At 39.7% G+C, this 27,818-nt stretch overlaps 2 protein-coding genes across 3 annotated transcripts in view; one reads left to right on the top strand and one right to left on the bottom strand.

The window, feature by feature from the left end:
• Positions 1-224: 224 nt before the first annotated feature.
• SGTB (small glutamine rich tetratricopeptide repeat co-chaperone beta) lies at positions 225-25,304 on the bottom strand. Its single transcript, XM_056324395.1, has 11 exons — positions 25,188-25,304; positions 23,846-23,972; positions 18,737-18,840; positions 17,892-17,961; positions 13,076-13,175; positions 10,748-10,852; positions 7,785-7,923; positions 7,635-7,697; positions 5,460-5,497; positions 5,129-5,212; positions 225-3,702 (listed from the first exon to the last, which is right to left on the bottom strand). Exons 2-11 carry the CDS (start codon positions 23,943-23,945, stop codon positions 3,591-3,593), a joined length of 915 nt encoding a protein of 304 aa, XP_056180370.1. The 5' UTR covers positions 23,946-23,972; positions 25,188-25,304; the 3' UTR covers positions 225-3,590.
• Positions 25,305-25,327: 23 nt separating this feature from the next.
• Positions 25,328-27,818, top strand: part of NLN (neurolysin) — a 35,433-nt gene continuing 32,942 nt past the window's right edge. Inside the window, exons 1-2 of one of the 2 annotated variants that reach the window (XM_056324380.1) lie at positions 25,364-25,482; positions 26,505-26,553. Coding sequence is in view for 1 of the 2 variants with exons in the window: in XM_056324379.1 (XP_056180354.1) it covers positions 25,451-25,482 (32 nt within the window). In the remaining variant the exon portion in view is untranslated. Of the gene's footprint in view, positions 25,483-26,504; positions 26,554-27,818 lie in introns of both variants that reach the window. The other variant, XM_056324379.1, reaches the window with a different exon arrangement.

Genomic DNA, 27,818 nt, shown 5'->3' with positions numbered 1-27,818 from the left:
TTCATTCGCCACACTTTACATGTGGATTTCAATTTATAAAAATTGGATAAATTTAGAACCAGCTTAATAAATTGAGGCAATAAGTCCCTACAGGAAAAAAAACAACAAACTATATCCTGCACATCTAAGAAAATGCAGAATAACCAACATAAATAAACATGTATTATGCAGTTTACCTGTTACTGTAGGTACATCAGCAAACTAAAACAGTAAACCCACAACTATCCAGACAAAAAAAGTAAATAACTTTATTTATAATCTGTTTTCAAGTTAAACTTACACAAGTTGAAGGAGATGTAACCATATGGTAATAAGAGGTAGGAGAGATACAGAAATGGTAGACAAGTTCCATTTTACTAGTATGACATTCTGTAGCCCTAAACGGCGTTATGAATCCCAAGGTGCAGACTTTAGTTCTTTCTCAGTATGCATGAGTGATTTTACTTTGTACTTGTTACAAAACTGAAAGTGCAACTGCAACAATTTCTAAGCTGAATATTTCATTAGGTCTGTTGTATAATTAGGCATAGTTAGAAGAATATACTTCCATGCAAGCAGGTTACAGGAGTTTACAATTAAGAGTGCAAAACATTTTCTTCTCTAACAATTATCACACTTACGCTGATAGAACAGTAATGACACAAAACCTATTAGGTATTAAATGCATATTTGCTCAGTTAAATAATAAACTGCAATTGACCTTAAATTAAAGCAGTATTTATGGGCATAGTGGCTTACTACTTGATCTAGGAGGATGAAAAATTTTAGTGCAAAATAAAGTGCAGTTTTTACACAGGAAGAGATCCCATCCTCACCCTGTGACTAAGATATAGTATGACTGTGAAACAATCTAGCCTATTCAAGGCAAAATACTTTAGCATAAATGATCCCTCTGTTCCTGGTTTCAATGGAAAAGCATGTAATGACAATTCCTGTTATTGGTTTCACTGTTTTTTATTTAGGCTATAAAGCCTTTTCTGTTAATATACAAGCAGCAAAGAACATTTGCAAGTTAAGGAATGTGCCATTTGTAGCACATTCCTTAAGGGTTAGCTTATGCCATCAGTATTTTTAATAAATACTCTGGTTACATATCTGTCCTGGAACAAAACCTAGACATGACAATATTGTAGTATGTGAAATGAAAGTTACCACTCAATAAAGATTATTTCAAGAGTAGTTTTCAGATAACTCACCAAAGCTTCATCCCATTTAATCTTGGGGATAGTTCTCCCATAAATCCAGTAATCTATAGGGCTTGTACTTGACAGTACAACTTCTACAGCCAGTCTTTGAATATTATCATATTTTTGTAGTTTGTAAGGAGATCTCGAGAGGATCTTGACACTTTGTCTTAAAAGTAGAAAAAAAAAAAAAGTAGAAGAAAGGTACCAACCACATGAAGACTGCCATCATACAGTAAGGATAAACTGAGTGAGACAGATACTGCAGTGCTTTGCACTCCACTCTGGATTTCAGAGTTCTCCTTACTGAAGTCAGTAAAACTTGCTTTGAACAGTTGAAAATATGGAAGAGAATTAAGGGGAATGGGGAAGTTTTAACAAGAGAAATACCAGGAGCAATATTTCTCTGCTGACACAACACACTACTACAAGCAGTGTTTGTACAGTAGTTGTAGCCCCTCTACAGCCTGCATTGATCTTTCTTTTAAGTTGTATCCAGTACTGTTACATGTAACTCAAGTAGCAGTTTTCTTGAACGGATTAGATTCAGGATCTGAGGTACCTCTGAAAAAAAGGTCCTGTTAAGTATTTTCTTTGTCATGAGGTGCTATATCAGAAGCTGTTACTTGGAAATCTATTTAATGTAAAGCTTAAGTATCTTTACAGCCTCAAAAAGGCAGCTACAGCAGCCATATAGAGAAACTAAAAAAGCATTTTAATGCTGCGTATGGGCAAGCTCTATTGAATAAAGTATGAAATGTCTTCAAAGTTGTTTAAGTTGCTCTGTTAAGCTTTACCTCTTTATTCAACAGGTGGTAATACGTATTTCCTATTTTTTTGTTTTCTCCGAGTCTTTTCTTCTTGGATCAGCTGCATTTCTCCCCCATTTTAATAAGGGAAAAATCATACGATAGATGTGCAACTAGCATATGTTAGTCAAGTATGTGACTTAACACAAAATTTGTGTTTGCTTCTATCAGAAGTGCTCTTTTTTGACCACAAGGTAAATCAGATATAAAGCCTGAAGTCTAGGAGTTCCTCTGTATTTCTCCATTTTGGAGTCTGTTACTACTCTACCACATGCCTTCTCCAGTCTTACTGGCCAGCAGAGATCACATTGTCTTAGGAATCAAAGCAGGCTCCTCAAATTAGTTTGGATATACAAAGAAGAACTGTGAGCGCTGAGAACCTCCCTGGAGTAAAAACAAGTGTGCCTTGTACCAGAAAGCAGTGTGAACAGTAAGCAGAATAAAAAAACCACAACATAATAAAAATACAGAAGAGTAGTGGTCTCTGAAAGAGTAAGATTAACTGAGCAAGAAAAGGTGGGGTTAAGAACAGAAATACCATAGAGTGAAAAAAAAAAAATTAACTTGGCCATATATAACCATCACTTAATATAGACATGTGTGGTGAAAATTAAAAAAACATAATTGTTTAAACCATTGATTTATCACACAGGAATAGAAAAAGAATCCTTTCTGAGGCAGTTATTTTTTGATCAATTTTCAGTACTAGTTATCTGTACAGTCACAGGATCAGTTTTAGCTTATTACAGTTAAGAATTTTAAGCTTATATTAAATACTGCATACATATGGAATGTAATACAGTTTGCCATGCCTAGGAAAATAGTGCCATAATGCTGACCTCCAGGGCTACCGTCATGATTTGAGGGTATACATGGCAGTAGAAAAGCCTAAAACTTCTTAATGCTTTTTCCTATCCCAAGCTGAGTCACACTTTAATTTATGTGTATTATTCTGCTCAGGATTAGTGTCTTCTCTTTTCCTACAGTTTGTGATACTCCTTCATATGCACTTATCTCCCTCCTTCCTGCCCAATGAAGTTGAAAAATATTTCAAAGTTACCCATGACAGCCCCTCCACAGACTTAAAGAAACAGACTTTTCAAGCAGTAGGTTTAAGTCACACTCTATACTCCAACACCAATTTATGGGCATTATAAAGGGGGCATATCAGATGGGCCTGTTGCTTCAGTATTTGACAGGGAGTCAGCCATAACGATTTTCTCCATAACAATAAATGCCTTTTGCACTGGGATTTTAGAATTAAACTGTTAGGCATGATCAGCCCACTACAAAACTCCTCCCTACTCAGTAGCCCTGGAGATCAATCTAATGCACATACTGAAAATTACTTGTACTTAGGGATTTTAATAGAACACCTATTTAGTGTATTAATTTTCAGAGGAGTAACTATACATAAACGATATGTTCCAAGTTATGTGCAATAGATCTGTTTAACAGATTTATTCTTGTTTTCAAACACGCACAAAGAGTTTTCTGTCTTCTATTCAAGCAGAAGAGTTACAACAGTGCTTTTGCTACTAACTATGGTATGCATTTTAGGGTTATATACCATTCCAATTCACATGCTTCCTTTAAGTCAGGAATGCTCTTCAGTGCTGCCACTGAAAGATCTGCTCCGGACATGATTTCTCAGTTGCTCTATGAGCTCTGGATTCTGCTGCTGTATCTGTTGTGCAAACTGCTGCCCCCTGTGTCGAACAGTTTTAAGATCAACATGTGAAAAAAACCCGACAAGCAGCATTTATAAGAAAACAGGATATCCCAATACAACTGAAAGGTGCATTATATGCAAGTTAAGATTAAAGATAACATTGTAAGACTATGCAGGAAAGCTGTAGCATTATGACTTTATCTAGGTAAAGTCTCTCCAGACAGGATTATCAGCTTTTCATTTTCACTCTTTAGGACTACTACTTAGTAACACTAAGGAAAAAGCATTACTATACTCAGTAAACTAAAATTTAGCAACAAATCTGCTGCAGTGATTTGCTCCCTTTTTTTGGAGAGGATCTATTGTAGTTGTTTAAGATTACCACTCTTGTAGCTGGAGTGCAGCCTTATATTAGTTTCTCCAGAAACACACTGTGCTGCTGCTGACTTGTACTTATGAGCAAGACATCATTAGTAGAAAGTAGGCATACAATTATGTCTTGTATGACTGAAATAATGACAGATCCATCTCCATAAGAACTGTAGCTTAAAGAGTTAAATTAATAGGTAAGATTAATTCCATGTAAAAGATAAGCATAACACTGGTTTACCAGAAAAAGCAAGTAAATCATACTGCTTTGTGAACAGCCTGGCAAGGCTTCTCTAACTTCTGCATTTTGCCCAAGTAGCAGATTATCAAGACTCCTTTAAACCACAGTGCAGGTTGAAGGAGAGCCACCATTTTCACAGATCTAGGTGTAGCACATGGTTTTTGTGAAAACAGCCCTTGATTTTGTGAGGTCCCATTCCTGTCTGTGTATACATGTATATACACATACAGTTTTTGCCCTAAAGGCGCAAAACTTAAAAATAGGTTGAAACTGGCTAGAATGCTGAAATAAAGTAAAATTGTATGCCCTTCAAGAGGTCTTGTCATATAAGGAAATAGTATGTTTTTGTGCAGACTTTTCCCAGATGGATTACTGTTGCACTATAAAAGCTTTGGATCCTGTTTTCCTGAGCTGCTCCTCATGATACTGAGTTCCTTGAAGCCTTCCTCAGCTAAATGGAGGGATGCCAGAGCAGAATTTGTTGCAACCTGTGCTAAGTAAATCTGTAGCTTTTCTAACTAGTGGCTGGGATGTCAGGTAGTAAATATCAACACAATTTGAAAGCACCTGTACTTAAGATTTAGAGAGGCATTTTCACTAAGTGGCATTTAGAAGGTAAACGGTCAATGAGAACCAGAAAGTGAAACTGAGCACGAAGTTCAGTCATTCCAGTTGATGGAAACGTACAAAGCAAGCAAACAAGATAGTGGAAAGTAAGTTCTCAGTTTTAATAATAATCAGGCATACAATGAGGATAGGCCACAGTATAACTCGCTTGACACTATCCCTTTTAAACAGATGTTGCACAATGATGCTTCTACAAATGTAACAGAACTATACGATTCTTACTTACGCATGGATCAGGCTGGACAAATCTGACAGGCCACCAACACCTGCAGCAGGGCCACCAATGGCGTTTGACATCATCCCCGACATCCTGGAACAGTTAGCACAGTGTTGGCATTAGGGTATGCAGGAACCTTTACAGTAAGCAATAAACAAAAGTTCCTTCTTTGAATTGCTGGGAGGAAATAAACTGCAAGAGGAAAAACCTGCAGTAGTTTTACATACAGTAAGCAAAAATAAAATTACATTTTCAGGGATACAGCGCTATCCACCTTTTCTCTTATTAATTCAAACCCCTAAAGAGACTTGTTGTAATGATGCTCCATTTTAATACTTACAATTGTTGAACTTGAGGATTCTGCATTAAGCTTGCTGCCTAGAATAGACAATATATAGGTGAAATTATAACACATTTACTACTTAGGTATCACTGTGGAAACTCTGAGAAAAAAACCACCCAAACCCACATGCTGTATTCTTTGTTTTATCTAAGACTTCACCTAGGTTTATGTGCACAGAGGTGCATGGTCCCCAGCAAGACCAGTTATTAGACCAACACTGCTTCAAGGATATGAAGCTGAGACGATTTGTTACATGTTAGATAAAAAACAGTGGTTGCCGAGTCAGACATGAAAAACAAGACTACAATAAACATGAAAACCCAGTACCAGAAAACTAAAAAAAAACCTAAAAAAACCAAACCCCAAAACCAAACCCCTAAAAAACCCAACACATACTGGGAGAAAAAAACCCCACAACTTCCAAAGACAAAGGTTTTCTGTTGGGCTTTTTGGAAAAAGGTCTGTATTTTGTTGATTCCTGGCTTGGATAAATCAGTTTTGCAGCTACTGTTACTACTAGGTATAAACTGTTAACATTAAAGCCACAAAATATTGCAGAGTAAACCCGTGTGTGAACTTGCTTTGTGGCATGCTTTTGTGGTAACATGTACGTTCTGTGGTAACTGCCTATCTTCTTACTTTGTAGTAACTGTAAGTTCATTTAAATTTCTCATTCATAAGAGACCTCAAAAATTATATTGTGTTTACCACAGTGTAAGCCTGTATACAGACAGATACTATAGAATAAACCAGGGGATGTTTTAAAGTTAGTAACATAATTCCTACAGACATCAGTGTCTGTATGAACACAAGATCAACAGACACAATGCAGTATCTGCTTATTCACTTTCTTATTAAATGTACTACAAAAATCAAATATGTACAATATTCATTTTATGATCAATATATGTCTACATAGATATATCAAAAATAAACCAACTCTTATTCTTGAGTCTACAGTTGGCTACAAAATGCCACATTCAGGTCAGTTCTATGGGTAATACAGGATTTTTTGTCTTTCTTCCATCGGTAACAAGTCTGATCTAGGTTAGGGGCCCAAAATGGAGAGTAGAAGTAACCATCTTGAGGTCAGACGGTGAGTCAGGTTTTTTTCTTAAAGACAAAAACTACGCCACAGGAAAATAATTATTTTGTTCCTGGCTGAATGCCCTGTGTTCTATCCACTTGACCAGGCATCTTCTGGAAATAAAGGAAAAAATCCTTTCCCCATAGTTAGCTCCATATTGAAGAGTACATCTTTTGTCTCTGAACAGATGCAGACTGAGTCATGTGGCCAATGCAGTGGTACACAGAGTTCCAGTGCCATTTAATTACTAAAGCCATCAGAGAACGCACTCGGTTCTTCCTTGCCTACCATCTCTGCTATTGTGACCATAGTATCAGACCAGATGTATTGATCTCTCTTGCATACAGTGCACTTTTACACCGAAGCACCGACTGAAACATCCTGTCTTAATGAAGCTACCAGAGGGGCAGTAAACTTTTAACTGAGTTGTCAAAGGAAATAAGTATTTTTTGCATTTTTTCTCTAAATTCCATTCTTCAAAGTTAATTAATACCATTTAGCTAAGAAAGCGGTGCCTGGAGAAAAACTACAGAGGGACAAAGCCACCATTTGCCATTGTACTGGAAGTAAAGGAATGCACTATATGTTATTTATATTCATTGTCTGCACATGGCATGAAGTTTTGTGCACTTAAGGATGTCAGTGATAATTTGACAGAGTAAGAACAGAAGGGTCTCTTAGGTAGTTCTCGCCAAGCAGAGTTACTTTAGTCTTGGGAAGACCGCATCTGAATCAACTGCTATTCACTTCAGAGGTGACTTCTTTGTGTTTGTTAACTGCTACATGTAGAACAGAAATTTTCACCATGCTGTTGACAAGTGCCATCTACAAAACCAGCGTAGCTAATCTATGCATGTTGTTGTTCATAAGTAAGATAGAATCAATTGGAAATAAAGACAGGCATTATAGGAGATTTCTGCTTCGCTTCTTGTTTTCAGTGCAAAATGACTTAGAAAATTTAAATTCAGTATAATGAAATCATTGTAGTCATAAAAAGCGTTAAAATTACTTGAGCTATTAAACAAGAGTTGTTCTTAGAACTTCATTTTTAAAACAGTATAATGTAAAGCTTGAAATACACTCACCATGCTAATGAAGGCAGGATTGTTTATCAAGCTTGCCATGTCAAAACTCAGTCCAGTTCCAGTCTACAAACAAATTGCAATTGAAGATAAGCTTACCTACAAAATCCCAGTTAAAACTATTGTAAATAAATAGATACGGAGCTAACTTACAGGACTGGACATGTCTCTTAGTTTCTGTTCTGCTATTTTCAAATTTGATTTATAAGAATCATTCTCTGGATCAAGATCCAGTGCTTTTTGGTAACTGGTAACTGCTTCTTCATATTTATTCACTGAGGTCAGAGCCAACCTAATGTGAAATAAAGAAATCCTGGGTAGAACATAAATTACCATCAAAAGATAATGATACCTTCTAAGTAAAACAGCATCTCACAACTAATTTTTAGCTTGAACACTAAGTTAAAGCTTCTACTGGTTAGTGTAAGCACTTGTTTTTGCAGAAGAGATGATCCCTCAAGAACTCATCTTGCATTGTCTGTTCCATATATATACAAGTTTCATTAAAAGCTCCTTGGTATCATCAAGTGATTTAGTCTGTATTTGAAAGCACAACTGGATCCAACATCTGTGACTTTTTGCATAAGCTCAAGAATTCCTCTTAAGTATTTCCTCCAGTCCTTCCAAAAGATTATTCAGATGGATAGCATGGGTAAGTAGGGCAAAGATACCCTTAATGTGAGTTCTGCAGCTTCAAGAAACCCAATACTGGAACCACAAATTTCAGCATAATAGATTTTTGTCTTCGGATCAGCACAAGGTTCTCCTTACAGATCTTTTACTTCAACAGCTTGACAATGGATTCTACAGGATAGCAGCAACATTCCTAAGGTACTGTAAAAAACCCTTGATTCAGGGAAATCTGCTTAATGTTTTGAAAAAGATTCTTCTCCAGCAGCTCAGGACAGCACAGGACAAATCTACTACTTTTGAAACATTATTTGCTTTCAAATTTAAAACATCATCTTTCTTCGAGCTATTCCAGAAGTCCACCTGGTTGCAGTTTCAAGTCTGTCTGCTTCTACTGTATTTTCAATTTATGCCAGCCACAAAACTAAACTGACTTTCTCTACATTTTGTGAAAGATCTGTGTAACTCACATTCACTATTTAGTACTCCAGGCTCTCTTTGGTATATCCTACACAGGCCATTGCTACACGGACTGGGTTGATAAGCCTGTGCTAATGCCCACTAACAGACCTTAGTCTTTTAACTCAGGCAAGAGAGCTGAGTGCGTTAGATACATCAGTCACAGTCATCACTCTCGGTGATGATGAGCTCAGTAACAGTATGAAACTCCAGGAGCTTCCAACAATGCTCCTTGAGGAATCCATGTAGTATCGATGCTTTCTCTCTTAACACCGTTACTCCCGTAAAAAAAACCACCAACATTCCCCTTTTGGCCTATTGACTTGACAGAATAGTTTCTGACCAGACAAGAAATGCAATTTGGCATTGCTGTGTCGCAATTGCATTTTTTTACAAGGAAAGTATGTAAAATTCTGTTTCTTGGAACACAGCACAAGTCAGAAGAGCAGGCAGCAGTTTCCTTGCTCACAATTCCTACCCAGACAAGTGCCCTCTCAGGGTCATGCTGGAAGTATTACTTTAACTATCTACCTGGCTCCCATCTGTGCATATTTCTGTGGCACTTCTGTATCTTTCTGTGACATGTAAAGAGTTTCTGTCAAATCTTGAGAAAAACTGATATGCCAGCATAATGCAATCAGAAAACACAGCTTTGTCATATAGACTTTTTTCTGCACTTGTTTTATTCAGTTATTACTAAGCAAGCACTGTTTCCTCATTCAGCCTATGCCAAAAATATTACCATATCCATCTGCTGAGTTAACAATGGCTTGTAGCTCAAAATATATCCTCTCTGAAAACAACCAGACAATCAAAAAGAGAAGCTTTATTGCCTGAGAATGATCCCACTTACATTGTGTATCAAAAGGCACACTGGTTTTACACCCAGAACTCTAAAATAACCTCCAATTTCCAGTTAAATCAGCCTGTAGCTTCCCTCCATTTCACTGAAATCAGGCAATCTTGGATTGTGCTATATGAAGAAACAATCTGAAGAGAGTCAAATAGGACAAAACCAATTCAATATTCCCTAAAGTTTCAAAGTGAGTGAATTATCTTAAAAGCCAGTCAGGCTACATTTGTATTAGTAAAACTGTACCACTGAAAGTTTTCAAGTGATAGAATTCCATCATATTTGGTCTTAAATAAATGCCCCTTGCCATGGTTTTGTCCCAGGCCAACAAGCATTATCCCAGACAATTTTGGGGCATGGTTCAGAATTTAATACCAGCCAACATAATTTAGCAATAGGCAGTTTGGATGTGGCCGCTCCACACTACAAACTAGATTTTAATACCATGGACACAGGCCATTTTGTGCCAGCTGAAGCATTTTTTGATTTACTAGTGTAGATATAACCTCAGAAGCCTTATGCAGCATTCAGCCCACACCCACAATATGTTTGATTATTGCAAATGCAAAGCTACACATCCTGGAAGAATGGCTCTTCACTCAAGTAGGTATCTCATTCAGAGCATTCCTGACACTTTTTTCAGACAGCACTTAATCAGACCCATTGCCAAAAGAGGCTATACAGTTAATCTCTCAGACATGACTGAGAAAAACTGCCAAAGGTACATGGCTTAGGCTTGCTAAAACATCTATTTCCAAAGACCTATTGAACAGAAAAGTTAAGCCTCTGTTCCTGCTAGAGTGAAGCCCCAATACTTTTTTATAATTCTCTCTAACAGCATCATTAACACACTGTTCCATCTGCAGAATGTTGGTTATTCATAACTAGGTAGGAGGTAGAAAAAATACATCATAACTTTCTAAACTAAATCTGCAAAGTTGATAAACTGAAAGAAAAAAAATGCAAAATGATGAAATCTGATATGAAAATGCTGAGATCAACCACAATCAAAAACTTGAAGCTGACAGCCTCATAGGGTCCTCTCCAAAGAATTGCTACATTTTCAGAATAAGAATGTCAGCTAAATAAAACAACCTAGCTCCACTTATTTCAGAAAATCTACGGTGATTTACACTTGGGTCTTCAGTGTTTACTCAGATTTGTATTAGCTTACCCCATTCTCCCATACGCTTTGCTGTACTTTGGGTCTATTGCTATGGCACTCTCACAATCCTTTATTGCTTCGCTGTAGTTGTTGAGCTTACTTTGAGCAGCAGCCCTAAGAGGAAGATGGGAGGGAAGTGAGACACCTTTGTCAGAAAAACAATAAAAGGAAAAAAACCCAAGCTTAGATATTTACATGTCCATGACTAACTTCAGACACGTTTAATGTTACTGACTAAAGTCACTATTTAGGTAATGCCTCAGCTTTCCTCAAATCAAGTAGGACAAGCTCATGTTCTGAATTAAGTATGTGCTTCAGTCCATTGCTAGACTAGTGCTTTTGAGAACATGCACTCCCCTTTGAGGACACAAAAGATAAATAGTTCTTATGTTTTAGAACCAGCATATGACTATACATAAAATACATCATAAATCCTATTACAAGTAACACTCTGAAGTAATAACTTACATAAAATCATTGTTTAAGCAGATATTTTTTATACAGTTAGCATTTTCTAGCAAAAAGTACTGTTTTATTGCCATTCAGAGGAATGCTGTGGTTTTTCGCTGCTCAGTTTTTCATCCAGCAGCTCATGCTTGCAACATAAATCAGGGTAACATTTCTCAATAATCTTGGAATTACTACACTACAATTGCATCTCTATACAAGACAAATACTAAGGGCTGAAGACCTTTATACAACAATATTAGAGACTTGCCCAAATTAAAAAGGACATTGGAACAGGTTAATAATTGAAATTTCCCATGCTTAATCTCCATGTGTTTGAACAAAAAATGTTTTCTCCATATTTACAAAAAATTTATATGGGCAGTTAAAACTTCTAGGGCATCTCAGGTCTCTCTTTTTCTCGCTGGTGTGAGTAAAAAGCAATACTGTTGAAGGCAATACATCTCCACTGCTCCCAAACTAGCTTAAGAAAGATAAGAATAAGGCCTATGTTTATTCAAATACTGCATTACTCCAGGCAACTGCCTGTCTTTTTAAATAACTTCATACAATACTGTGGTTACTGACATCAAGATTAATTTTGGTCCTCAGAAATGTGGTATGTGATGACACAGCACACAGAGTGAAGTATTTCTGCTTTTGCTGATTACAGACTTGGTGCTTAAGCCCATGCTACTAAGGAAACTTTCAGTGATTTTGGAAGGCTTTTGAATCTGGTCTTATATTTCCATTTTATACCTAAAATCACTTATGTGATAACTTTTCTCAAGGAAAATAAATGATTCACACTTTGAACTGCCATCTGAAAGATGTAAAATAAGTAAACTGCGTTTTCTTTCTCTTTATGCTTGCCATGAAACACTGAATCTTTCACTTGTATTTATCACAAACTAAATTCTGCAGTAATGGAAGCACAGCTCAAAAATAGAAAAATCCACTGGGTATAGTGCGACAGGGCCAGAATGACAACAAGTCAAGATATCCTTCTGGTAACAGGGGCACTGACGAGTGTAGAGCAGAGTGGCTCCAGAGCAGGGGTCCTCAAACTGTTTAACCAGGGGGCCGGCGCGCGGATGCAGTGGCAGGCAGTCATCTGCGGCTGCTTGGTTTCCCCCCCCAACCCCCAGCGGGGGTGGGGCAGGGGGGTCTGTAAATACTGGGGGCCGGACTGAGGGCCCTGGGGGTCGTACCCGACCCCTGGGCCGTAGTTTGAGGACCCCTGCTCTAAAGGCAGGCTGCTTCCAGCAGGCTCACAGACTATACTGCCTTTGCTCTTATGCTGGTCTTCTGGGTAGTATACTGAAAGAGCATACTTCTGCTGCTGGGTTAACATGCACTTCCAGACTTCACATGCTCCCATGTCACTGTGTCTTCACTATGAAACTTCACAATGAAACTAACAGCAGCAGCCTTGTTATTTTTCAAGAGGTCATGCATAAAATGCTGTGTATTTATACAACGCTTAAAATCTCCAAAGTGGTATTCCTACAATGATATTTTTTCCAGGGAAAGTCCGTATTAGGGGAGATAGAGATGGCAGCTGAGTCACTAGAACATCAGAAAAAAAGGCTCTTACTACTCTCAACTGGGAAGCACAGCCTATGTTATGATTTAATATAGACAATTTAACTCACAAAAATCTGATCTTAAGTGTTACAAGTAATTTGAAAGCCCGTATCACACCTTTCACTGATAGAGATACACTGAATGAGCTCACTTCCGCTTTGGATCTTTTGTAAATTTAACATGATATATTTTTAAATAGTGGGGGTTTCATATTGTCGTGCTGTTTTGATCTACTTTACAATTTATCTTTGAATAACGTTAATGAAGTTTGGGAATGAAGACTGTGTATTGTTTTTATTTTACCTGTTGCAGTAATAGACTGCATTGTTTGGGTCCAGTTCTATAGCTCTAGTATAACAATCCACTGCAGCACCATAATTTTCTTCTTTCATATGATTATTACCTGAAATACATTATAAAAAGCTCTTTAGTGGTTAAAAGAAACAGTGCTGTGTATGAAAGATACAGAGCACATTACAGCATCTATATATGGTAGTTACGATTGCATTTTAATAATTTGAATAAAATTGCCATGGAATAATGCACATAAAAATATCTACTATGTCCATAAAGTTTATTATGTACGTTGTAGTCCACCCCATAAACTTTCCCCTTCTCATTTTGCTATTTTAAACTTTCCCGGTAGTTTCTGCTGTTAAGCAAAGATAACTTTGTTGAGAAGTGTAATTGTAATTGCAGTTCCACTCTAATATAGATTCATCAGTCTTAACTGTCTTTGCAAGCCTTGTAATCCAAAAGGCTGTATGTTGATTCCTTTTTGATCTTACTTTCTCACATATCCCAACAACTTGCTTTTAACTGTTCATATAACATGGAAAATCAAAAGCAAAACTAAGCACTTTTCTGAAGCTACAGAACTCAATCGTTAAGATAATGAGAAGTATGTACAGCACAGGCAATCTAAAATGATTCAGAAGAAATATTTCTCACCAACAAACCTCAGAACTTCTACTCTATAACAAAGTTTCATATTTCATATTTTTAATGTCCAGTGAAAAAACAGAAAAATACAATTTTCTATGGAAAGAAAATTCTAAAGTAAGGTCTTTCAAAACAAATGATATCTTATTCATTCTTTCTTCACCAACACAGAGCAGTCCCAGTACTTTCTTTCCTTCCCAATCACAAAGTAGTAGATAAAAAGTCCTAGTACAGAGTGCCCAAGCCTAAGATTGTCCCTGGTTCTGCAACTGCAGATCTTTGGACTGCTAGATCACACAGAAGCACTGCTTTCCCAGAAATGTCAAGAAATTACCAGGAAAGTTATAGACTTTCACTGACTTCCTTGTATTTTGGCAAAATATTTCAACTCTCTCCCAAAATAAGCAAGAGAAGGGATAAGTCAACAGGTTTCTATAGACCACAGACTGGCTGGGGTTGGAAGGGACCTCTGGAGATCATCTAGTGCAACCCCCTGCTAAAGCAGGCTCACCTACAGCAGGTTATACAGTCGCATCCAGGCAGGTTTTGAATCTCCAGAGAAGGAGACTCCACAGCCTCTCTGGGCAGCCTGTTCCAGGGCACGGTCACCCTCAAGGTAAGGACGTTCTACCTCATGTTCAGGTGGAACTTCCTGTGTTGCAGTTTGTGCCCGTTGCCCCTTGTCCTGTCACTGGGCACCACTGAAAAAAGCCTGGCCCCAGCCTCTTCACACTCGCCCTTAAGATATTTGTAGACATTGATAAGATCCCCTCCCAATCTCCTCTTCTCCAGGCTAAGCAGGCCCAGGTCCCTCAGCCTTTCCTCAGAAGGGAGATGGCTCCAGCCCCCTCACCATCTCTGTAGCCCTCTGCTAGACCCTCTCCAGTAGTTGTTCCCTGTCCCTCTTGAACTGGGGCCCCCAGCAATGGACACAGCACTCCAGGTGCTGCCTCACCAGGGCAGAGCAGAGGGGGAGGATCACCTCCCTCGATCTGCTGGCCACGCTCCTGCTGATCCCCCCAGGATCCCACTGGCCGCCTTGGCCACCAGGACACACTGCTGGCTCATGGGCACCTTGCTGTGCTCCAGCACTCCCAGGCCCTTCTCCACAGAGCTGCCTTCCAGCAGGTCAGCCCCAGCCTGTGCTGGTGCGTGGGGTTGTTCCTCCCCAGGTGCAGGACCCTACACTTGCCTCTGCTGAACTTCATCAGGTTCCTCCCCTCAACTCTCCAGCCTGTCCAGGTCTCGCTGAATGGCAGCGCAGCCTGCTGGGGTATCAGCCCCTGCTCCCAGCTCTGTATCATCAGCAAACCTGCCGAGGGGACACTCAGTCCCTTCATCCAGGTCACTGATGAGTAAGCTGACCAGGACTGGACCCAGTACTGACCCCTGGGGAACACCATGAGCTACAGGCCTCCAGCCAGACTCTGCTCCGCTGATCACAACCCTCTGAGCTCTGCTGTTCAGCCAGTTCTCCATCCACCTCACAGGAAAAGCTCAGTGCAACATTTTGCCTCCGACAGAAAGCAAACCACTGTGAAGCAAGCAGTCCTAGGTGCCTGTACTAACTGAAAACAACTATACTTGTTGTGAACATGGAGAGCTTAATAAACAAAACTGGATTTAAGTAACTAAGTATCATCAAAGTAATACAAAATCACCTCTTCCAAATAGTGATATACTAGACTTACGGTCAGCAATCCTTGTCAGTGGGAAAGCAAACTGAAACTGTAATTGCATGTCTACCTTCAACATATACACAGAATGTAACCATATGTGTCTCACTTCAACAGGCCCACTATCTACACATCTTTCCTTTGATCTAAAGCAAAGGTCTGTACACTAAATACTGTTACCAGATGAAAGACTTGCAAGTTATCTGCGCTCAACAAGATTGCAGCAGTTAACCTTTCTCTAAAACAAAACCGCCATCGACTATCAAAGTTAGAATTTTCCATACTGCTCTGACCTAAGGATGACTTGGGGTACAGGGCTAAACTGGAGTTAGTATCAGTGGGCACCTTTTTTGCACTCTCTCTCCAGATCTAAACTGGCTAAAGGAAAACAGAAGAATAGCCAGACCCACAATTTCTGCTGAGATTAAGCAATTCAGGACAAAAGGAAAAGCAACAGTAATATTTTATTTTAATGCCAGACAAAAGTTCTTAAAAAAACAAACCACAAATGGTTATACTTTTGAATGTGTGCCCTCTATAATGAAAATACTACCTATTGTTACAGTTTATACTGTGGTAACACACATATCTTTTCCGGCCAAGCCACTGTTATACTATACAAACCTGAACATAATCTGTGCTCTTACATAGCTTACATTAAGCCAAAGTGTCAAGTGATACGCAAGGGTAGGCAAGTAAATTCAAGTATTTACAAGTCTGGAGGGTACATTACTTCCTGGTTTTATAGCAACCAATAAAGAAAATTCAGCAATCTGATTTTATTTTGCCATTCATTGCCCAATTTCTACAAATCCTAGGACTAATTTAAGAGCTGAAGTGGAGCAGGCTGGTGGCTACAAAGGTAAGGGAAGTTATGTTGGTAAGGTACGATAGAAATGAGGAAATGGCATAGTTATAGAATCACATTATTACAGAAGATACAGGTCAAATGGACTTCCCCAAGTTATTGAATTTATCTCCCTAACTCAAGGCAGAAGATACTCATAACTGAAAAGAATGATAGTCGTGATAGATATTACATGTGTGAAAATGAGGAGGATTAATGACAGATCAGCATTAGAAAACAAGACAGGCAGTTTTGATTTTATTATGGGAAATTAACGAGAGGTATTTCAAGCAGTTCCAAACTACTTACTAATGCCCTGATAGCTGACACTTTAAATGGCCCTTTGTCTAAGTTTAGACCCTTCCAGTTTTTTCAGACATGGAATTGCTTTAGTAATGCCACACACAAACTAACACATAGCACACTTTAATTTCATTTCCTCAGTCCTGTGGACTGCCAGATGAAAAGACAGTCACAGATTTAAAACAGGCATTGCTCTAACACCTACACCTGGGAAGCGCTGAATATCTCTACAGTCCAATAACTATAGTGAGTGCTACAGGTACTCTTCACTTTCCATGAGCTGACAGTTAAGAGACAGCAAAATGAAAAGCCAGCATGTACTGCATGGTACATTACAACCTACAAACTAATTTTCGCTTGGGACCTAACTTTGTTTGAACTCTTATCCTTAGAACTGAAGAGCTAATGAGAAACTTCAACAATTAGGAAAACTTACTTTCAGAGGTGGTAACAGACTGCATTCATGACTACAGATGACCAGCTTTAAGATAACGGACATGGAACTCATTCTCAAAAACCCTAGAACTTTTTCCACATCATTATCCTGAATTTTTTGAGAGGATTACATCTGCCTTGCAATTAGAAACTTAATTTTTTCTATAAAACTCAAATATCTTAAAATCTAACGGGTCATAAAAAATATGATCTATAAAGCATCAATCCACCTGATAACATTTCATATCAGTTATCAGTGCTACACGCCTTTATTTTCTTCCCTTTCTTTATAATAAATGGATTATAAACGAAATGGATTCCTTCTTGAGTAGCATTAGTGAAGACTTCTACAGTACAGCTGCTTTTCCTCACGTAACAGCAGTAACACCTATCAAAGGGAAAATATACAACTGGCTTTTCTGCAGTTTTTATAGAGCACACAAAATATTTCCCATATGTGAAATAACCCTAGTAATTTCACAAGGATTTTTCTACTGGCTTCAGCTGGGTCAGCTTTTAACCAATGTTTTAATATTCAGCTAGTACATAATCTGACAACAAACAGCCTTTTCAATATAAAGTAGAAACTTGTATACCAATTCCATGGACAAACAGAAATCTACAGTATACTGAACAGTAACTGTTCATTCCTTAAAGCTTCTACTACTCAGGAACATTGCCCTGGACTTCACATGTTACCCCTTAGTTCTTAAGCAACCTCCTGAGCAAGGGAGAGAATAGACTATTTTCTTAAACCCCAGATGGAGCAAATCACTTAGCCCTCTTACAACACAACAATCACCAGAGAATACAAGCTGAAGTTTTTGTGCAGGGTGTGTATTGCCCCACTGCTATACTATCACTACCCATGCTAACTCAAAAATCTTACTAAAAGCATAAGATGTTTATTACAAACCTTCATCCTTCAGTTGGTCAGCCTTTTCAACATCCTCTGGTAAAGAATCTGAGAGAGGCAGCATGTCATTCTGTATGTAAATAAATCCAAGATTTTTTTCATTAAAATTTAAGCCCTGATTTTATTAAAAACTTCTTTCATTCTGGGCAGCATTGTATCAACAAGCAATCAGATTTTCTGTAGTGCACAGGAAGTATGAAAGAACTAAACATCATTAAATACCCTTAGAAGAGAAAGCTTGCCTTCTACTACTAAAAAAACCTTACGGCTCACCACACATTTTAAGGAAGTCAAGGGGAAGAGAGCTGATACATTTCTACAGTCTTGATTTTCTTAGTTCTGACTTTCCTATTTGCCACCCTGGTGGTTCCTGTGCCTCCTGTACTGGGGATTCCAAATAACACGTATTATTAGCACACATTTTTAAAGTTCCCATTTTAAGGTTGGTGTTCATGGACATATATTTAAAACTGAACAACTAAGTTATTTCCAGAAGGGAATGAGAAGCATCAACAAACTACGAATGAACTCAAGCACTTCGCAGATATTTATCCCTAGGAACTACAAAATGCTTACCTGAAGGATAAATTTTTTCAAGTGAGAATGAGACATCCAGTGCATAGTAATTTTCTGTATGGAATTATCCTTGTCTAGCTGAAGTCAGTTCTTCCCACTGCCCCAAAAGATTCTTATTCTGAAAGCTTCTATGGAAATGTCATTTTTTTCATGTTTTCCTTAAGTTTCCATGATGTCTTGACCTATACAGCACTTTAGGGTTGTGTATACAATATAAAATCTTAGCACATATTCACAGAGTAACTCTAGAATCTAAATTAAATTCTTACCTTGTGAAAAGAATTTGTGAACATTTCTATCAAATGCTGTGGAGGTGCAAGATGAGTATCTTCCAGGTTAATCTTAAAGACAGTCTCCAAACACTGAATTGCAACTTACAAGGAAGAAGAAAACAATAAAAAACTCACTAGTTTCTCAACAGAAGTGTAATTTCACTAATTCATTTATAAAGCTGTGATTCACATCCTTACTCAGCTAGTAAAAGCAGGTCTTTGGAACATAAAGAGAGATGACTTTATCCCCACAGAACTGACTTGCTGAAAAATAGCATAAGCTACACAGAATCCATACATATTTCAGCCATTATTCTTAAACCAATTTAAAACTTTTATTTCAATCATTTAGTATCTTTTTTCAAAACATAAAAATATTAGTATTTAACAAAAGCACCACAATTTGTAATACAACTATGCATGTGTCACATGCCCCACCGCAAAACACCACAACTGCCACATATTTGTGTGCCATAACAGTTGGAAGAATATGGCTCACCCTTTACGGTAAAGAATAAATGCAAGATACTTATTACTCCTTACCTTTTTCTAGAACAGGATATATTAATGTGAAGACACTGTTTATTAGTAAAATGCTTCATTAATCACAAGCCTTTATCCTATTTTTTTTAAAAAAATATCTGCACTATCCTTTCACATGTTCTGTTGTGTAAGGAATAAACAACCCTCCCAAACCTCCAATAATGCAAATACACTCACAATAAGTAATTCTACAAAAAAAGTAGATCCAAATACCTAACTTAAGTTTTCAATGTGCTCACATGTTTTTAGACAAAAGAAGATAAATGACAATTATTATATACAATTCATATAGATATATGTATTCTGTTAATCATAGTATCTCGAATTCTATCATTTTCCCTATCATCTTGAGAATCTAGTTTTTTATTAAAGTATATCATCTAAATGTTTTAGACTGAAAACTGAGGAGGAACAAAGAAGCAAAGCCTAGTTTGAAGAGAAAAATTACTTTTTTAACTCAAACTATAGATAACCAAGAGTAGCTGAATTCACATTAAGGATCAGTAAAACCTGAATCTTAGAATTTAAATTTAATTTCAGTCCAATATCAATAAAATAAATATAATTTGAATTCTTATTTACATTATAATGAACCTGAACCCTGTCACAAAATTAAAGAAGTAAAATTACTGAAAGTTAATGACAGTACCACCAACATGAGGACCCTGTTTTCTGCATCACAACTGGGAGAAAAGCAGAAGTAGACTTGTAAACTGAATAGTAAAACCTGGAAGACGTCATTTCTCAGAAAACTCTGATAACATAGAATAGACATTATTCAGAAGGAGTCAAGTGTGATACAAAATTAATGTTAATAACATGCAACAATTTAATACTTTGCTAAATATGCACTCAACTTGTGCCTATAACCTATAAATGCTAAAAATGTATCAATTTGCCAGGTTCTAAATTACCCAATAAGAGTGCTGAAACATTTGGGTTAAAGTATTTTGTCTACTGATATGTAGAAAAACTTAATTCTTGTAAAGCAAGCACTCATGCTGAATTCTGAATTATATGTTAATAATACTTATTACCAAGCCTATCATAAAATCAGTGGAACTGCATATCTTGTTTTTCCTTATATAAGTTCATAGGAAGCCACTTGCCATAGTATACTTACCAATTTTCCCCTCAAACTTATTTTGACCTAAAGACGTTCCCTTTCCTGAATGCCTCACCTCATTTGTAGTTTTGTATCAATTTCAAATACAAATCCTTCCTTTATCCTTCTCAAGGCATTAAAACTGCGAGAACAAACTCTCTCATACAGGAGATTCCTGCAAAGTGCAGCAGTGCAAATTATGCTTAAACAAAACAATTCTGAGTATGGTATTATTACTGGTAAGCACTTCCATGAAATAATCAGTTGTTACAGTGAACTCCCACAGTTATCTTTTAACTGAAAAATGGAGTTTATAACCCTTACAATCTTATCTATCACAGGTATAACAAAATTAGGATCTCTTATGGGATGAATCCATAGATTAGAATAATAACCACTAGTTAACATGCAAGTCAACAGTAGAAACCTGTGTAAAAATAAACATAGCCAAACCAGAAACTTTTCCAAATCAGAAGGTGTACTAAGTTGTGACAAGACCAACAAACTAACTTGTTTTAATGTGACATAAAAACCTGACCCCAGTAAAATCAAAGGACTGAAGATTTGGTTTTGTCTGAAAAGTATTTCAAGAGACTAGACTGCCAGCATCTCACTAACCCATTACCAAAGTGCAGCACTGTCAACTGCTGCAAGCTCAATATCATCAGTAAGTTGGGAAAGACTTGCGGTACCACATGAGCTATTAATCTAAGTTTTTTCCTGTGTCTGATTTCCAAATCAGGCCAAAGTTATATGTTCTCCCTATTATCTCCATCATCACACACACTTTCAGAGGCCTACACAGTTGCTGAAGCTTGTGCTGACCACCTTGCAAACCAGTACAGATACCTCCCTCCCTGCTGAACAGCTGGGACTCACACAAACACCTACTACCTGACAAGAGCACTTGGGCTATGCTGGAGCCCAGCTCAGCATCCCCAGTGTCACATAGCTCCAGATTTTTTTGCTGTCCAAGCACAAGTTGCAAGCAACATCAAGGCATCATAGCAGATATGAGGGATATTGATCACTGAATAATCAACATTAATTGGGCTGTTAAGGTCCATTTAGTACTTGGTGTCATCTTGCTTCAGATTACACAATAAGGCTCCCCATCTCCAGCATTACATGCATCCCTTGCCTTAAGGGATGCATTCCACTGTTTTGAAAACACTGCCTTAGAGAAATTCATAGCAGTACATTGATCTTAGAAGTAAGAAAAAAAATAAAGCCTTGTGCATGTTGTAGTGAGTTTCTGCTTTAATCCCACAGAAACAGGTGCTATAGACAAGAAATAAAAAAGAAAAAGAAACTGTAAACAGGAAAGAGAAATAACTGCCATAATATACACTGTCTAAAATGTAACCTGGAAGAAGTTTCTAGTTCACAGAACAGAGTTGAATATTTAACTACCAGAAATCTGGACCGCTGCTCTAGATCCTAAGTTACAGGAGAGTATATTTCTACGGTCTACCTTCCAGTTAGTCTGCTTTCTCAAAACAAGGCATTTTTATTCATCATGCAAGTACAAAATCCCTACAGGAAATTTACACTACCATTGACATTGCTATATGATTCAAACATACAGAATGCAGGTTATCAATATAAATGGGGTTTGAATACATGCTAGACTTCTACTGATAAAGTCTCAATTTTATTTGTAATGTTCTAACTCCTTGTGTGTTTTGTGGGGCACGGGAAGTGTTTAAATCACTTCCTGGCATAGACACTTAATCATACAGTGTTTTATTTTTTCAGAGGCACCAAGTAGATACACAAGGTACCAACGAAAAACATCAGTCAAATTTTTTCATCCCTTATACCTCCATCTAACATTAAACATTTCAGTGGGTGGGATTTGGGCTACTGCTACTCCACATGCACTAAAGATTATTTTGCACAACTAAAACAAGCCAATTATTCAGAATGCCCATCTCCTATCCTTTAACACATTGCATATGGTACCATGCTTTTGGCAGGGTACAGCTTTAAAATTAGGATTCCATATCTGTATTAAAATGGTAAATTTTGTATCACCATTTAAGCACAGCTGAGGTTTTACAATATTTTTTGTTCAGAAAACAGAATCTTAAAACTGATTCTTTTGTATTGACATTGGCTAAGGCTGGTCTAAGACAGGTTGTCAGGTAAATTTTCAGATATAACCCACTGTTTATCAGTTTTATTATAAAAGCAAAAGGAGAACTCTTCATCTCTCATTACGTGAGTTCAAAAAACATTACTTTCTTTCATAGCTGAACATCATCATAACCCAATTCAGGTTAAATTCATAGATGACTACCACTTTTCAAATGTACAAAATGCTCCAGTTTCTGATGTAAAACAAAATCTTTTGGCAGTATCCTTTGAATATCACAATACAAATGTCTCTTTCTTGCTTAGTGAACAACTACACTGTAAAACCAATAGACACTGGAAGGAAGCACACCCCAGGTTTATCTTTTTAAGTTTATGCCTCTGAGAAGCAGGACTTGACTTGCACCTCAGGGAAGGCTACTCTCTACACCGCAGACTGCGGATAACTCAGTGATCAACTGCCTGGATGTTGTTTATTGCACTGCTGGTCTTAGACTTCACTCTCTTGCTTCCAAATTCCTCCTCTGGCTGAGTGTTACAACCAAAGACTTCCTGAAGCAGTGCAGAGGTCTTTTAAATAGACACTACGAAAAGTTCACTGCAGAATTAAGACTTTTTGTTCCTCTCTGGCTTAATTCTACATTGTGATACCACCCGCTATGATGTCTCCAGGAATTAGGGAAAAGGAATAAGAGCAGTATGAAGGAGAAAGACAGACACTATGAAGTTACAAAGACTTAATGAATGTGTGTCAAAAGAGGAATACACACAGAAGTCGCTCTTTCTGTAGCTACGTCTACAGATAGATACACCTGGATGTATAATAAAAACTATACCGTACTGAAAATGAATTCACTACTGGGCACTGTTTGGAATCATTATTCAGGTGAAAAAGAAATGCAAAGCATTTATTTTATCATGAGTTCTTCCCATATACCAAAACCAATATATGGTAATTGTTTTACTTCCTCCATGGCCAGCACAGCTACTATCAGACACAAAATGCAGAAAGAAACCAAACATAAAAGTAAAGAGAAAAGGAATCAGCAGGCAAAAATCTGTGGGACACGTACACAATCATTACCATAGTCTGCACTGTAGCAGTGCTTAACTTGTGATTCAAAATATCTGTTGCTTAAGGTAGTACACATGTTGTAACTTTAGAACATTTTAAAAATGAGAGATGTTTTAAAATTAATAATCTCAGAAACATTAAGATCATGATCTTCTTCACAGATAATATTTGGTGGCAGTTTCAGTTAGGTCACTGCAGTTACTTTCTATGATAAAATACATCTAGCAATTTAATACATGTGTAGGTATTATACATGCATATATATATTAGCACCTTTATCACTTACCTTCCAAGCTTTCTTGCTCATCTGGAGTGAAAGTATCCATCTGACTCTGCTCTCTCAAGAAATGGATGACTGCATAAACCAAGCGTTTGACTGATGACATCTTGAAATTAGTGAGTTTCTCCTATGTCTTAAAAACAACAGGTTCTCTCACTTCAGAAAAACGAATGCCTAGGGTATTCCAACCTCCCATGACCCCAGTGAAAAGTACACACAATAGACTGAAAAATTACCCTTCACCAGAAAGCCCAGTAAAGTGATTCCTTGAAACAAGTGGTTAAATTGTATGGATTAGGGAGAAGTCCTACAATCATCTCCTCTAACTATCAGTAAAAGAGCACAGATTTCCTCAAGGTTAATTCCTGTGGGAGAGTTCACTGAGTCTAAAATAATTTAGTAACTTACCATTTTTATTTTTTTCTAGTTCAGATTTTATTTCTAAGACATACGTGCTTGGAAGCTGGGGCACATGCTGAAGTCAAAATCAATTTAAAAGCCACAACAATAAACATAATAACGTAAAGAAGCACACTTCAATAAAAGGTATTCTATGACACTGTGCTGCTGAACGGTTTATATTCACTTTGGACAAAAAAACTGGAACACTGTGACCACAGTGCACACTTGTGATCAGTGACACTACCGGCTCAGTCTGATCTGCATTCAGCATCAGTTGGGAGTTACATAACTCCAAGGAAATTTTAGTTCCAACTTACCAAGTTATTTTTCCTTAAACCACCACGATTTTAAAGGGCACAACCTCGCCCAGTCGCCAGGGAAGCCGGTGGAAAGGGCGTTAAACGAACGGGAAGACCAGGGCCAGCCCTCGCTACGTTCCTTCCCCCTACAACCCCCGAGCAAACCGACGTGCCGCCAAGCCAGGCCGAGCAGCCGCCGCCGTAGGGACGGGGCAGAGGCGGCTCCCCGCGGGACGGCTGCCGGGGACGCACCGCGGCGGCGCCCGCCGTACCCGGGCTCCCGCACGGGAGAGCCGCCGGCTCGCCCCGCCAGGCCGGCAGCGCGGGGTCCCGCCGGACGGGGCGCGCCCCCACGGGCACGGCCAGGGGCCGCGAACCCCGCCCGTGCCCCGCGGCAGGCCCGGGCCGCTCGCTCAGGCCCGAAGGACAGGGCTGCCGCGCACAAGCGGGCGCCCCGCCGCTGGCGAGCCCCCCTCGGCACCTCCGTGGACGGTGGCCGCGCCGCCCGGCCCCTCCCGCCGCCTCGGGCCCACCGAACGCACGGACGGAGCCCGCCCCGCCACCCCCGAGCGCCGGGGACGCGGGGCTCCGGGCGGGCGGCGCGCAGCCTCCCCGCCCCCGCCACAGGGACAGGGCGTCGCCCTTACCGTGCGAGCCGCGGCGCGCCCGGCTTCCAACGCCGTCCCCGCCGCCGTCCGCGCCGCCGCCGGGTGGGAAGGGACAAGGGGCGTGAGGGCGGGTGCGCGCGCCGCCGCGGCGCGAGGGAGAAAGCGGAAGGGGGAGGCGCGCGGGCTGCTCGGTCGGTAGCGGCGGGAAGGGCGTGGGGAGGCGGCGGCGGAAGCGGGCGCGCGGGCCCGCGGCGGTAGCGGTAGCGGTGCTGGCCCGGCCCCCCTGCCCGAGCCCCCTCCCCATGCTGGCCGCGTGTGCGGGCGCGGCTCGCAGGTAGGCGCGGGGCGGGAGGGGGCGCCTCAGGGCCCGGCGGCGGGCGGTCTCTGGGGCGAGCGCCGCCCGACTGGAAGCCTCCTACAGCCGCCCGCGGCTGACGGGCGGGACCTCGTCCCTCGGGGGAGCCGGGCCGGGGCCGGGCGTCCTGGCTGAGGCCAGTGCGGCCGCGCCGCGGGGAGAGCTGCCGGGCGGCTTCGAGGAGAGAAGCGCCCGCTGGCCGGCGGGGCGGTGCGGTGCGGGCCGCGGGTGTGCGGGGCGTGCGCCGGGGCCAGGCAGACAATAGGACGGGAAGTGTGACAGTCTGGGGGGTGGGAGGCCTCAGCTCCCAGCGTGTTTCCCACAGTCCGCCTTCCCTGAAATAACCTTCGTAACGTACCGCTGCCGGGGGGCGGGGCGGGGCAGGCGAGGGCTCTGCCCTGCGGTCCCTGCACCGGGTGTTCAGAGGTACCGCTGGAGAAGCGGGCAGGGGAGCAATGGCTGCGGCGGCGGGGCCCTGCAGCGCGCGGCGTGGGGGGCGACACCGGGCGGTGTGCCTCACGTAGCTTTACAGAAAGGGGTGTCACTATTTCAGCATTACATGAGGGGCGGGACGGCTGCAGATACGTTAGCGAAGGCTTTTAACAATAAAGGATTAAGCTCTGTAATGAATACTAGCTCTGAACGAACCCAGAAAATCCGTGTAGAAGGCGGCTTGTAGGCAGTTCTGGACGGACTAGACAAATGAGCACTGGAGAAATTGAGAGGGCAGAGGAATATGAGCAAAGGACCAGATTTAATAGGAAACATGGAAATAGTAAGAGGGTCACAATGTAAATGCGTTGTGGTAATGAGAATGGAGTTGAGTTTGAGCATAAAATGAAGATGGTTACCCCTTATTGACCTTTAAGAAATGACAGTTGTGTGCTTACTGCATAAAATACACCGGTTTTGTCCTATTTCACAGCCTTTGTTCAGGTCGTGTTAGGATTGAGGGGTACTAGCAGTTAGAAAATAAGATCCAGAACCTTTTCTTTTTATAGGGCTCCTGCTGTTGTAAATCGATTGACCAATTTACAGTTTTCAAGTAAGGTACACAACTATTTTCTTTTCCTAATATACATTTGCATCCTTTTTATATAGTCATTTTCACTGTTGTCCATATTTCGTGTTTACTGTCCTTGTTAGTCCTATAGATTTTTCCAACAAAAAGAAGGAAAGAAAGGAAAAGAAGGATGGAAGTTTTTTTTTTTCTTTAGAAAAAATTAAAAGGTCTATCTTTTTGCAAGCTGCATTTGGAAACTGAAGGTACCTTCTTCTTAAGTAATAATAAAGTATTTGATATTGATTTAAATACCTTTTTCACCACTTGTTGTAAGTACAGCAGGAAATGGTCACTGTACTTTGTTAATGTTAAAAAATTTTCCATTAATACCTTTTTGTATTGAAACAGCTTCCTAAAACTGTTTGATCTCCTCCTGGGTTACGTCAGAAGTAAGGGGGGGGGGGGGGCAGGGGGAATTGGTACCTGTTCATTCTTTCCATTCTGTTCATGATTGTATACATCTCTGAAGTACTTCCTCTGTGTTTTTGTTTTATTTTGGGGTTTTTGCCCAGTCTGAAGAATCCCAGCCTAGTTACTTGTTCTTTGAATGGAGTCCATTGCTTACTGCAGCTGATCGTTACTAACTTGTCATGCCTTGGTTGAACAGAAAAAGGTTTCAGCAGGTGGGAGAACAGAAGACTGCAGAGTTTGTAATTGTTGGGAGGATCAGATTTGCACATAGTATGTTTGTGCTTCATGGTGTTACAGACTGGTATAATGAATCTGCGTTTTGTTCTGTTCCGCTTCTACTAAATCGAACCATTGCCTGCTTTTCAGCTGCTTCTTGGCTGATGTTTTTGTTAAACCGTTAGATCTCCAGAATGTCTGGATCAGCTCACAGCTCATCGCTGTGTATGTAAAGCCAGAAGTGTGTGTCATTTCACAGTAATTAAGACTGAAATTCACTTTGTTAGTGGTTTTAAACTTTACTCCATGTTGTGACATCCTTTCACATATTTTTGTGGCTGCCTTTAGTACACTGTGTTATCATCAGTAAATTTTGTCACTTCATCTGTCTCACCTTTTTGTAGATCAGATATAAATATGTGAGAGAACAGAACCCAGCATGGAACCCTGCAGGGCTCCACTGGTAACCTAGTTCCATTCAGGAAAATGAGCAGCCATTTCTGTTTCTGTCTTAGCTTGTAACCATTTACCCATAAGAGGATAGCCCTTCTCATCTCACAGCAGCATGGTTTCTTTAGAAACTTCTGGTCGACAGCCTTTGAAAATCAAATATATTTTATTAACT

This window comes from Falco biarmicus, chromosome Z, assembly GCF_023638135.1.
Source record: "Falco biarmicus isolate bFalBia1 chromosome Z, bFalBia1.pri, whole genome shotgun sequence".
NCBI classification, from domain to species: Eukaryota; Metazoa; Chordata; class Aves; order Falconiformes; family Falconidae; genus Falco; species Falco biarmicus.
This window is presented reverse-complemented; position numbering and strand designations above follow the sequence as displayed.

What these genes read in the sequence shown, in the direction of transcription:
- SGTB (XM_056324395.1), bottom strand. Translation starts at nt 23,945, where the DNA reads ATGTCATCAGTCAAACGCTTGGTTTATGCAGTCATCCATTTCTTGAGA. An exon ending in TGACCAACTGAAGGATGAAG is followed by an intron (nt 13,176 to 17,891) that starts GTTTGTAATAAA and finishes AATGTATTTCAG; the next exon opens with GTAATAATCATATGAAAGAA. An exon ending in TTGTCCAGCCTGATCCATGC is followed by an intron (nt 3,703 to 5,128) that starts GTAAGTAAGAAT and finishes TGTTCGACACAG; the next exon opens with GGGGCAGCAGTTTGCACAAC.